This window comes from Electrona antarctica (genome assembly GCF_951216825.1).
Source record: "Electrona antarctica genome assembly, chromosome: 21".
In the NCBI taxonomy this organism is placed as follows: Eukaryota; Metazoa; Chordata; class Actinopteri; order Myctophiformes; family Myctophidae; genus Electrona; species Electrona antarctica.
Genome location: NC_136802.1, coordinates 7924764 through 7939209, shown reverse-complemented (window position 1 = coordinate 7939209; position 14446 = coordinate 7924764). Strand labels below are relative to the sequence as shown.

Genomic DNA, 14446 nt, shown 5'->3' with positions numbered 1-14446 from the left:
AGGGATGGTTCTTCTGGCTCCGTCGTCACAGACCTCCTCATCCTCTCTATCATCTCCTGCTCTCTCTTCTTCCATTGTTCTTCTGTTCTTCCTCTCAGTCTTTTAATGAGTGTCATCTGTCCAAAGTGTCCTCTGTCCCTCATCACCATGTCTTGTATTTTCTCCATCAGCTCTGTGACTTCTGAAATGTCCCAGTTCTCACCATCCAGAACATGGTACCTGTAGCCACATTTCTCCAGGATCCTCCTCAGAGGTTCTCCTTCAGCCTCGATGTACTCCTCAACACGTCTCCCTCCCAGCCACCATCCCCATGTGAACAGAACCAGAGCGCGTCTCCAGACTCTGTCCCCCAGCAGCTCCATGTGTTCCTCCACTGATCTCCTGTCAGCTTCACAGAAACTGGACTTGACATTGACAGTCACCAGGACAGCGTGGGGTCCAGGAGAACACAGAGTCACACCGTGTAGAAGGACGTCTTTGGTCTTCTGTGATGGAGGTGTAGTCGACCAGTCTGGGCAGTTCACCACACTCACTGTTCTTCCAGCAACTCGTCTCTGTTGTCTGACACATTCTGTCAGTTTATTCTGGGTTTTAAACTCCTGGAATATGAAGTTTACTGTATGTTAGTCATAATAATCAAAACATTCACTCTATTCTGTCCTCACTGGAGTTGCTCTTAAATCTTACCAGATATTAACTCACTGAATGTATATATTCTCATTTACTTTGTCTAAAGCCCAACACACACCGTCTGTGATGCGGGTGCGCAGCGACGCGGCACAGTATTGCCGCGCGTCACAGCAACACCCACAGGACGCGGCGCGCTACCGCGCGGCTGGCCAGCCACGCCCACGGATTCCCGGATGGAGGCCGCGCGGCAACGCCTGGAAAATAGAACAGCGGCGTATCGGAGCGTCAGGCGAGGGGTGAACGTGCGCCAGCGCGCGTCTGACGCCGCCGGTGTGGGATAGGTTCAATGAAAATAACGGAGGCGGTGTTTTGACGTGCGGCGTTCACAGACGGTGTGTGTTGGGCTTAACAGTGACAGTAATATGGGATTAATATCGTTCATTAATCTGAATTCTGAAACGAACAAATCTCTAAAAGTTTAAACGCTGTGTCTGAAAGCTGTTAATTTGACATTCTATCTTCTCCACAGGATGTTCAGAGCAGTTTATTAACCCATTCATCCATTTAGACCTGACGTCCACATTTTAAAAATATCTTCTAAATCATGACAATTTTCTGAAAAACCTCATGTTTCTGTATCAGCGGTGCTCAATATTTATTGTCAAGTACCCCAAAGATTATATGTAATTGGCCGACAACCCCCATCTCAAAATATGCTGTTCCAGGGACCCCCCCCCCCAGAAGCAAAGATATGAGTTGAAAACGTTCGCTCTGAAAGAATATATTCAAAGATTTGCGCCGCATTTTTGCGATTTTTCAAAAATAGCAGACCTACAAGCTCATAGCGCGGCACTCGGTGCCGCGCTATGAGCTTGTAGATCTGCTATTTTTCAACAGCTAAAGCATAACATAATGCTTGAAACACAAAGTGGTTCCCGCCCACAATGGGTTAAGATGCTGATTCTACAAATGCCTTCTAAATTAGTAGTTGTTACATTTTCAAGATAAATAAAAACTATAAATAGCAGAAGTGACGTAGGATGAGCTGTACATCTGCTATTTATGAATAGACGTAGGATGAGCTGTACATCTATTTATGAATAGACGTAGGATGAGCTGTACATCTGCTATTTATGAATAGACGTAGGATGAGCTGTACATCTGCTATTTATGAATAGACGTAGGATGAGCTGTACATCTGCTATTTATGAATAGACGTAGGATGAGCTGTACATCTGCTATTTATGAATAGACGTACGATGAGCTGTACATCTGCTATTTATGAATAGACGTACGATGAGCTGTACATCTGCTATTTATGAATAGTCGTACGATGAGCTGTACATCTGCTATTTATGAATAGACGTACGATGAGCTGTACATCTGCTATTTATGAATAGACGTACGATGAGCTGTACATCTGCTATTTATGAATAGACGTACGATGAGCTGTACATCTGCTATTTATGAATAGACGTACGATGAGCTGTACATCTGCTATTTATGAATAGACGTACGATGAGCTGTACATCTGCTATTTATGAATAGACGTACGATGAGCTGTACATCTGATATTTATGAATAGACGTACGATGAGCTGTACATCTGCTATTTATGAATAGCCGCACAAATCTAAAATGACACATTTCTGTGTATTGATCAGTGACACTTCACTGATCACATGATCAATAGACATTCATGACAGCAGATATATATATATATATATATATATATATATAGTATAATATTATATTATATACTGTTACATTATCTTCAGAAAACATATTTGATCTCTTTACTGTTTATTAACTTAGAGTGAAGTCATTCATTATAATTATAACATCACATTCATATAATATTACTCACCTTGAATAGAGTTGGTTTAAACACAGACTTCTGCAGTATGAGATCTCCAGCTCTGCTTCTCTGATCCTGTTCTCCACCAACCAGCATCACCTTCACCTCTGGTAGACTCTGATGTTCTCCTGACGCACGCACGCACGCACGCACGCACGCACACACGCACGCACACACGCACACACGCACACACACACACACACACACAGTGAGATTAAACTGCATAAATGATTGCACTAAACTGACCACAGAACAATACATAATGTATCATTTGAAGTTATACTGACTAGTATCATGTGATCAATTATGTAAATGAGTTGAAATGCATTAATTAAAGCACCAATATAATAATATAATGTTCATTAGATCAGTTCAATGGAGGAACAAGTACTGTTATTTAACCCATTAAAACCAGGAAAGGATCCACACACACGCACACACACACACACACACACACACACACACACACACACACACACACATGAACATCACCTTCAAACAGAGCTTTCAGAGCAGTTCTTTGTCTCTGTATCTTGGTCATCAATGTGTGGACATGTTCCTCTCTGATCTTCTTCCTCTCTGACGTCGTCTCTGAAACATCTCCACCATCTTCATAGTGTCCACCTCTGTTTCCTGCCACCATCTCCTCCATCTTCTGCAGCAGCTCTGTGACCTGAGTGTCATCTGTCTTGTGGTTGTTGAAGACATGGTACCTGTTCCCACATGTGTCAACAAGCCAGCGGAGGTCTTCTCCTTCAGCCTCGATGTGCTGCTCGATGCTTCTGTCTCCCAGACGGTCTCCATGGGTGAACAGGACTATAGCATGACTCCACGCGCTCTGTGACAGAAGGGTCATGTGTTCCTCTACTGCTACTCTCTGTGCTTTGGTGAATGCTCTACGAAGAGGAACGGCCAGAAGGACAGCATGTGGTCCAGGAGGACAGAGAGACACACTGTCCTGGATCTCCAATTTGTCCATCTCTGAGGTGTCCTGTAGTGGACGGTTGTAGTACCAGCCTGGTGAGTCCACCACTGTCACATGTCTCCCTGCTACGCTACCCTGTCTCACCTCACACTGTGTTGACCTCTGACCTGCCTGACTAACTTTGAAACCCCTTCCTCCTAGAATGGTGTTTCCTGCTGAACTCTTCCCAGAGTCCTCCTGTCCCAGCAGCAGAATCCTGAGGTCAGTCAGTCCTGTCAGAGAAAACATTGTTTACTTTCACTTTGACAGCTTCTTATTTAAAAACTGGAGACATATCATTATTTCATCATTCATCGCAGTACAAATAGCAAACAATAGCAGATCTACAAGCTCACAATTAACACAATATGTTTTGAGCTTGTAGATCTGCTTGGAAATGTTCGCCTACAGTGTAATGACATATTAGGAATGATGATTGATTAAGAACCAGGATACAATGTCCAGGAAATTATATGTTGTTACTAATATCTAATTCATAATATCTAATTAAGTTTGTTCAGTGTACAGTTCAGAATGTCCACCAGGAGACATCATAGAATAATACTAACGTACGTACATTACTACTTAGACTAGTGTGTGTGTGTGTGTGTGTGTGTGTGTGTGTGTGTGTGTGTGTGTGTGTGTGTGTGTGTGTGTGTGTGTACCAGTATCTTTTGGAAGTCCAGTGGTTCGTTTCAGAGAGTCTGTCCTCCTTTGTTCTGCTCTTCTGCTGATAGTTCTCTCCTTCTCCTTCAGTTCCTCTGAGACGTGTTCTTCTGTCTCATAGTGACCACCACTACTCTTCACCATCTGATCTATCTTCTCCATCAGCTGTGTGACCTGACTACCATCTCCTCTGTCACTGATGTTAAGAACATGGAAGCGACCTTCACATTTCTCAGTAAGATATCTAAAGATATAATTAGATCTAATGAGATCAGGTCTCATGTTGGTTTTATCAGCTACAATGAACACCATAATAGCGTGTTTCCACACTCGGTCACTGAGGAGAAGACTCACATGCTCCTCTGCTGACAGATCTGTTCCTCCATATGGGACGTCCAATGGCATCACTAGGACGAAGGCATGTGGTCCTGGAGGACACAGACTCACACTATGTTGGATTTCTAACTGGGTCAGTTTTGGGGTCAGATCTAGGGGATAATTAGACACCCATCCTGGAGTGTCGACCACACTGACCTGTCTCCCTGACACTAACTCTTGTCTCATGACACTCTTAGTTGTGCATTCGATTGTGTCAAAACCATCTCTGCCCAGGATGAGGTTTCCTACTGAACTCTTTCCACTGGGTCCACCTTTACCACTTCCCCCGATCAGAACAATGCTCAGTTCTGACGGCTCGCTGTTCTTCCCTGGTTAGAGAAATAAACATAATATTGATAAAAATCACAGATGTGACTAAACCAGTATCAGTTTGTTGGTTTCATCTGATGTAGACCTGAGGCCGATTCTACAAATGCCTTCTAAATCAGTAGTTCTCAAACGTTTTCAAGTCAAGGACACCCAGAATGAATATGTATTTGCTGCAGACCCCCAGAAGAGAGGATTTGTGTTAAAATATTCCACATTTTTATTATTCCACATTTTTCAAACACTCAACACTGAGGCGTGGCACAAAATTACATGCTGTGAGCTTGTAGATATGGTATAGATCTGCAATGCTATAGATATGCTATGCTATCCTATAGATATGCTATCCTATAGATCTGCTATGCTATAGATATGCTATCCTATAGATCTGCTATGCTATAGATATGCTATCCTATAGATCTGCTATGCTATAGATATGCTATCCTATAGATATGCTATCCTATAGATCTGCTATGCTATAGATCTGCTATGCTAGAACCTCTGTTCTAAATCCTAAGAGTTGTCTGATAAAACTACATTGCTATCCAGTATATATAGGCCTATATATACGTTTAGCTGAACTGTAAAACCACACAGATCCTTTCCCAGTTCTAAAGGGTTGATAGAACTCACCAGTGATGGAAGCTGAGGTTCCACTGGCCATCCTGTCTACAGCTGTTGGTTGAACTGTAAAACATTAACATACAGTAAGTTACAATAATCTGCTGTTATTATAGGTTTGTTGTCATTACTGTTATATTGTTATATCACACATATAATGAATATAATATATTTAGACCAGCAGTTTTCAAAGAGGGACCTGCACCAAATGGACCCTCAGGTCCATTTGGTTCCAGTTCATAGTAGATTTCAGAACCACTGCTAGAGATGAACAGACTCTAAATGTGTCTCCATCACAACATCTCTCTCACATGTAATAGTTCTCTGACCGACACCATGTCAACATTAGTGTGTCCACACTAGACCTACTGATTCATTATTTAGAGCCTGGATTCACACATTAATTTTGACTGAACTAACCACAGAGCTCTGTGTGCGTGTGTGTGTGTGTGTGTGTGTGTGTGCGTGCGTGTACATAAACATTACTAATAATATAACTGTTACAGTGATAATCACATTCCTCACTGTCTGTCATTTTCCACACACACACACACACACACACACACACACACACACACACACACACACACCAGCAGGTGAAAGCAGATGTTAACAAGCCTTTCTTGTTGTTCTAACCTCGTATCCACATTCATTACAAAAAAAAGTGGTGAAAATAGCAGATCCACAAGCACAATACACGTAGTATCGCGAAGCATTGTGAGCTTGTAGATCTGCTATTTTCCGCTATTTTCCAGGGACACATGGCGGCCCAGTGATGATACTACGATGTGATTGGACACTAGACTGGCCCAGTGATGTTACTATGATGTGATTGGACACTAGACTAGCCCAGTGATGTTACTACGACCTGATTGGACACTAGACTGGCCCAGTGATGATACTACGATGTGATTGGACACTAGACTGGCCCAGTGATGTTACTATGATGTGATTGGACACTAGACTGGCCCAGTGATGATACTACGATGTGATTGGACACTAGACTGGCCCAGTGATGTTACTACGATGTGATTCGACACTAGACTGGCCCAGTGATGTTACTACGACCTGATTGGACACTAGACTGGCCCAGTGATGATACTACGATGTGATTGGACACTAGACTGGCCCAGTGATGTTACTACGATGTGATTCAACACTAGACTGGCCTAGTGATGTTACTACAATTTACAATTTAGGCATTTAGCAGACGCTCTTAATCCAGAGCGACTTACATTAAGCAAGAACAAAAGCATGGGAATACATCACATATATAAAAAGCATTTATCAAGAAACATGCGTAAGCTAAGAACGTAGCTAGAACATATCTATATAATGACACTGTACATATAAACTATACATATACTATACTATGCTGTACATATATACTATGAAGTGCTATGACTACATACAATGCAATTATTGTGCTGTCTACATACCATGCTATAAGTCTGTATCAAATGCTATCTAAGTCTAAAAAGTGCTGTCTAAGGGGGTAGGGTAAGTGCTATGGGCCATGGTGGAGTCTGAAAAGGTGGGTTTTCAGACTACGGCGGAAGATTGGGAGTGATGCTGCAGTTCTGACTGCAACGGGGAGTGCATTCCACAGTTGCCACACTACGATGTGATTGGACACTAGACTGGCCCAGTGATGGTTACTACGATGTGATTGGACACTAGACTGGCCCAGTGATGGTTACTACGATGTGATTGGACACTAGACTGGCCCAGTGATGTTACTACGATGTGATTGGACACTAGACTGCAGGTCAAAACGTCAACAGCAACTTCTACTTCGTTAAAGGGCCACTTCACCTCTTTTGCAACCAGAACTTATTTTAATGATGTTTAGGACACAATAAACACTGTCCTGGGTGGAAAATGCAGTCTCACTTCCTTCCTGGACTCAAATTGTGCTGCTGTTATCTATTATACAAGTGAAAACATGTACCACACACACACACACACACACACACACACGTGAGATTAAACTGCATAAATGATTGCACTAAACTGACCACAGAACAATACATAATGTATCATTTGAAGTTATACTGACTAGTATCATGTGATCAATTATGTAAATGAGTTGAAATGCATTAATTAAAGCACCAATATAATAATATAATGTTCATTAGATCAGTTCAATGGAGGAACAAGTACTGTTATTTAACCCATTAAAACCAGGAAAGGATCCATCCATCCACACACACACACACACACACACACACACACACACACACACACACACACACACACACACACACAGAGATGAACATCACCTTCAAACAGAGCTTTCAGAGCAGTTCTTTGTCTCTGTGTCTTGGTCATCAATGTGTGGACATGTTCCTCTCTGATCTTCTTCCTCTCTGACGTCGTCTCTGAAACATCTCCACCATCTTCATAGTGTCCACCTCTGTTTCCTGCCACCATCTCCTCCATCTTCTGCAGCAGCTCTGTGACCTGAGTGTCATCTGTCTTCTGGTTGTTGAAGACATGGTACCTGTTCCCACATGTGTCAACAAGCCAGCGGAGGTCTTCTCCTTCAGCCTCGATGTGCTGCTCGATGCTTCTGTCTCCCAGACGGTCTCCATGGGTGAACAGGACTATAGCATGACTCCACGCGCTCTGTGACAGAAGGGTCATGTGTTCCTCTACTGCTACTCTGTGTGCTTTGGTGAATGCTCTACGAAGAGGAACAGCCAGAAGGACAGCATGTGGTCCAGGAGGACAGAGAGACACACTGTCCTGGATCTCCAGTCTGTCCATCTCTGAGGTGTCCTGTAGTGGACGGTTGTAGTACCAGCCTGGTGAGTCCACCACTGTCACATGTCTCCCTGCTACGCTACCCTGTCTCACCTCACACTGTGCTGACCTTTGACCTGTCTGATTAACTTTGAAACCCCTTCCTCCCAGAATGGTGTTTCCTGCTGAACTCTTCCCAGATTTCCCGCTTCCCAGCAGCAGAATCCTGAGGTCAGTCAGTCCTGTCAGAGAAAACATTGTTTACTTTCACTTTGACAGCTTCTTATTTAAAAACTGGAGACATATCATTATTTCATCATTCATCGCAGTACAAATGGCAAACAATAGCAGATCTACAAGCTCACAATTAACACAATATGTTTTGAGCTTGTAGATCTGCTTGGAAATGTTCGCCTACAGTGTAATGACATGCCCATATTAGGAATGATGATTGATTAAGAACCAGGATACAATGTCCAGGAAATTATATGTTGTTACTAATATCTAATTCATAATATCTAATTAGGTTTGTTCAGTGTACAGTTCAGAATGTCCACCAGGAGACATCATAGAATAATACTAATGTACGTACATTACTACTTAGACTACTGTGTGTGTGTGTGTGTGTGTGTGTGTGTGTGTGTGTGTGTGTGTGTGTGTGTGTGTGTGTGTGTGTGTGTGTGTGTGTGTGTGTGTGTGTGTGTGTGTGTGTGTGTGTGTGTGTACCAGTATCTTTTGGAAGTCCAGTGGTTCGTTTCAGAGAGTCTGTCCTCCTTTGTTCTGCTCTTCTGCTGATAGTTCTCTCCTTCTCCTTCAGTTCCTCTGAGACGTGTTCTTCTGTCTCATAGTGACCACCACTACTCTTCACCATCTGATCTATCTTCTCCATCAGCTGTGTGACCTGACTACCATCTCCTCTGTCACTGATGTTAAGAACATGGAAGCGACCTTCACATTTCTCAGTGAGATATCTAAAGATATAATTAGATCTACTGAGATCAGGTCTCATGTTGGTTTTATCAGCTACAGTGAACACCATAATAGCGCGTTTCCACACTCGGTCACTGAGGAGAAGACTCACATGCTCCTCTGCTGACAGATCTGTTCCTATATTTGGGACGTCCAATGGCATCACTAGGACGAAGGCATGTGGTCCTGGAGGACACAGACTCACACTATGTTGGATTTCTAACTGGGTCAGTTTTGGGGTCAGATCTAGGGGAAGATCAGACCCCCATCCTGGAGTGTCGACCACACTGACCCGTCTCCCTGACACTAACTCTTGTCTCATGACACTCTTAGTTGTGTTTGTTTTAAAACCATCTCTGCCCAGGATGAGGTTTCCTACTGAACTCTTTCCACTGGGTCCACCTTTATGTCTTCCCCCGATCAGAACAATGCTCAGTTCTGACGGCTCGCTGTTCCTCCCTGGTTGGAGAAATAAACATAATATTCATAAAAATCACAGATGTGACTAAACCAGTATCAGTTTGTTGGTTTCATCTGATTTAGACCTGAGGCCGATTCTACAAATGCCTTCTAAATCAGTAGTTCTCAAACGTTTTCAAGTCAAGGACACCCAGAATGATGTGTATTTGCCCCCCCCCCCCCCCCCATCGGAAAATATCTTTCCAGGGACCCCCAGAAGAGAGGATTTGTGTTAAAATATTCCACATTTTTATTATTCCACATTTTTCAAACACTCAACACTGAGGCGTGCTGTGAGCTTGTAGATCTGCTATGCTATAGATATGCTATGCTATAGATCTGCTATGCTATAGATCTGCTATGCTATAGATCTGCTATGCTGTAGATATGCTATGCTATAGATCTGCTATGCTGTAGATATGCTATCCTATAGATCTGCTATGCTATAGATCTGCTATACTAGAACCTCTGTTCTAAATCCTAAGAGTTTTCTGATAAAACTACATTGCTATCCAGTATATATAGGCCTATATATACGTTTAGCTGAACTCTAAAACCACACAGATCCTTTCCCAGTTCTAAAGGGTTGATAGAACTCACCAGTGATGGAAGCTGAGGTTCCACTGGCCATCCTGTCTACAGCTGTTGGTTGAACTGTAAAACATTAACATACAGTAAGTTACAATAATCTGCTGTTATTATAGGTTTGTTGTCATTACTGTTATATTGTTATATCACACATTGGACAATATATGAATATAATATATTTAGACCAGCAGTTTTCAAAGAGGGACCTGCACCAAATGGACCCTCAGGTCCATTTGGTTCCAGTTCATGGTAGATTTCAGAACCACTGCTAGAGATGAACAGACTCTAAATGTGTCTCCATCACAACATCTCTCTCACATGTAATAGTTATCTGACCGACACCATGTCAACATTAGTGTGTCCACACTAGACCTACTGATTAATTATTTAGAGCCTGGATTCACACATTAATTTTGACTGAACTAACCACAGAGCTCTGTGTGCGTGCGTGTGTGCATGGGTGTGTGTGTGCTTGCGTGCACATAAACATTACTAATAATATAACTGTTACAGTGATAATCACATTCCTCACTGTCTGTCATTTTCCACACACACACACACACACACACACACACACACACACACACACACACACACACACACACACACACACACACACACACACACACACACACACACACACACACACACACACACACACACACACACACACACCAGCAGGTGAAAGCAGATGTTAACAAGCCTTTCTTGTTGTTCTAACCTCGTATCCACATTCATTACAAAACAAAGTGGTGAAAATAGCAGATCCACAAGCTCAATACACGTAGTATCGCGAAGCATTGTGAGCTTGTAGATCTGGTATTTTCCGTTGATGGCCCTGTGATGATACTACGATGTGATTGGACACTAGACAAATACTATTATTATTGACTGATTGCAGTTTCTTTCAGCGGTGGAATGGCCCTAGGCCTGACGTCGGAATTAAAAAAAAGTCTTCTGAAAGAATATATATATATTCAAAGATTTGTGCCGGATTTTCACGATTTTTCTAAAATAGCAGACCTACAAGCTCGTAGCGCGCCACTCAGTGGCGCGCTACGAGCTTGTAGGTCTGCTATTTTTATGTATAACATAATTCTTAGTAAAAACACCAAAAGGGGTTCCCGTCCAGAATGGGTTAAGGATTACATTATAAAAAGCATGCAGCCAGAAGACAGAGTCCAGTAAATAAAATAATAAACATGTCAAACCAAGTCAGATCAGGATAAAGTCCAACAGGTATAAAGTGACAGGTGAATAAAAGCAGATTAAACATCAACAGAACCTCTCTGGACTGAAGGGATTTCTACTCAAAAAAGTCCATCTGGGACTCTGACAGGATTCTGAATCCACTACAAGCATTAGTTTAGATCTGGGACTCTGACAGGATTCTGAATCCACTACAAGCATTAGTTTAGATCTGGGACTCTGACAGGATTCTGAATCCACTACAAGCATTAGTTTAGATCTGGGACTCTGACAGGATTCTGAATCCACTACAAGCATTAGTTTAGATCTGGGACTCTGACAGGATTCTGAATCCACTACAAGCATTAGTTTAGATCTGGGACTCTGACAGGATTCTGAATCCACTACAAGCATTAGTTTAGATCTGGGACTCTGACAGGATTCTGAATCCACTACAAGCATTAGTTTAGATCTGGGACTCTGACAGGATTCTGAATCCACTACAAGCATTAGTTTAGATCTGGGACTCTGACAGGATTCTGAAACCACTACAAGCATTAGTTTAGATCTGGGACTCTGACAGGATTCTGAATCCACTACAAGCATTAGTTTAGATCTGGGACTCTGACAGGATTCTGAATCCACTACAAGCATTAGTTTAGATCTGGGACTCTGACAGGATTCTGAATCCACTACAAGCATTAGTTTAGATCTGGGACTCTGACAGGATTCTGAATCCACTACAAGAAATTAGTTTTGCACGAAAAACACTCCTTGGGCTAAAAACGGCCATATTAGCGGGCAAGTGGCCGAATTCAGCCCAAGGAGTGTTTTTCGTGCAGAACTAATGGTTGGAATGCATTCAGAATCATGAACCCCCCCTAGTTTGACACGTCACATGCTACTGAAAGCAGAATGACATTTAGAAATGATTTTCTTATATAGGTTGTTAATGGTACTCCAGCTTTCAGCTGCTGTTTTTGATTGATTGATTGAAATATTTATTAACAGTTTGCAGAATTACAGTACATTTCAAGCTCAACTCAATACAAAGACTGTTAACTGTGAGTGGACGACCCAATAAAGCATTACACTTGTTTACAAGCGGGTCCACCTTGTTCAATTCATCAAAACATTTAGAGACGTACAAATAGACACTTCTATATAGCCAAGCAAAGTTTCCCAAGGTCACCGGCCTCGGGCGCCCTAGCTAAATCATTAGAGCAGCCCTTGGGCGACAAAATGTGGAGCTTTTAGACAAATTAGTGCAAAATCACCCTTTTCTCTATAAGCTCCTCCACTATCAGGACATTCAGAGCAACATTGATTTAGATACAGGTTTAAATCACCAAGCAACACTCTCTCAATGATGACAGAGGTTAAACTTAAAAGGTCACTAGAATCAGACAAATAGGAGCTGCTAAAACCAGAAAAAGTGCCCTTCTGGGCACAGGTCTCCACCAGGAGGATAGGAGTGTGTGTGTGATGTTTGGCAAAATGTTTAGGAGCAATATAAACGTGTGTGTGTGACGCGGCTTGGCCTGTTGTAGCGCCACCATGAGGCTGATTTGAAAACTGTCAAGTGACAGCCCATACATCCAAACAGAAAAGTCCTATCTGATTGACAACCCATACATCACAACAGAAAAGTCCTATCTGATTGACAGCCCATACATCACAACAGAAAAGTCCTATCTGATTGACAGCCCATACATCACCACAGAAAAGTCCTATCTGATTGACAGCCCATACATCCAAACAGAAAAGTCCTATCTGATTGACAGCCCATACATCCAAACAGAAAAGTCCTATCTGATTGACAGCCCATCCATCCAAACAGAAAAGTCCTATCTGATTGACAGCCCATCCATCCAAACAGAAAAGTCCTATCTGATTGACAGCCCATACATCACAACAGAAAAGTCCTATCTGATTGACAGCCCATACATCCAAACAGAAAAGTCCTATCTGATTGACAGCCCATACATCACAACAGAAAAGTCCTATCTGATTGACAGCCCATACATCACAACAGAAAAGTCCTATCTGATTGACAGCCCATACATCACAACAGAAAAGTCCTATCTGATTGACAGCCCATACATCACAACAGAAAAGTCCTATCTGATTGACAGCCCATACATCACAACAGAAAAGTCCTATCTGATTGACAGCCCATACATCACAACAGAAAAGTCCTATCTGATTGACAGCCCATACATCAACACAGAAAAGTCCTATCTGATTGACAGCCCATACATCAACACAGAAAAGTCCTATCTGATTGACAGCCCATACATCACAACAGAAAAGTCCTATCTGATTGACAGCCCATACATCACAACAGAAAAGTCCTATCTGATTGACAGCCCATACATCCAAACAGAAAAGGCCTATCTGATTGACAGCCCATACATCCAAACAGAAAAGGCCTATCTGATTGACAGCCCATACATCCACACAGAAAAGTCCTATCTGATTGACAGCCCATACATCCAAACAGAAAAGGCCTATCTGATTGACAGCCCATACATCCACACAGAAAAGTCCTATCTGATTGACAGCCCATACATCTGATTGCATTAAAGGACGTTAACCTCACGTCGCCACTCCCTTTATGCATGTTCACCCTGATATTAATTTAAAACGGCTACACTGATATTAATTTAAAACAGCTACACTGATATTAATCTAAAACAGCTACACTGATATTAATTTAAAACAGCTACACTGATATTAATCTAAAACAGCTACACTGAGCTACAGGCCATACTTCCACACACAAAAGTCCTATCTGATTCACAACTGACAGCATCTGTCAGAAAACGACTAACTACTAAATGGAGATATAATTATAATTAAGGTATTAAATCCCAAACCATTTGAACACATGTCTCTTGGCCTGCTGTCTAACATACAGTCCTCTGATCAGATACTGTACACTGTATAATGCTTCCTAATCCACCACAGAGCGACGGCCGCCTGACTGATTCACTGGCAGTTTTTTGATTGAAATATGTATTAACAGTTTACAGAATTACAGTACATTTCAAG

At 42.2% G+C, this 14446-nt stretch overlaps 1 protein-coding gene across 1 annotated transcript; it reads right to left on the bottom strand.

Moving 5' to 3' along the window:
* Positions 1–49: 49 nt before the first annotated feature.
* On the bottom strand, positions 50–10247 carry LOC306913735 (GTPase IMAP family member 8-like; the record flags this gene model as incomplete). The annotated part of the gene is made up of 9 exons (XM_079490547.1): positions 50–91; positions 147–599; positions 2497–2615; positions 2980–3684; positions 4117–4824; positions 5456–5509; positions 7726–8430; positions 9509–9616; positions 10217–10247. 9 exons carry the CDS (start codon positions 10245–10247, stop codon positions 50–52), a joined length of 2925 nt encoding a protein of 974 aa, XP_079346673.1.
* Between the last annotated feature and the right edge of the window lie 4199 nt (positions 10248–14446).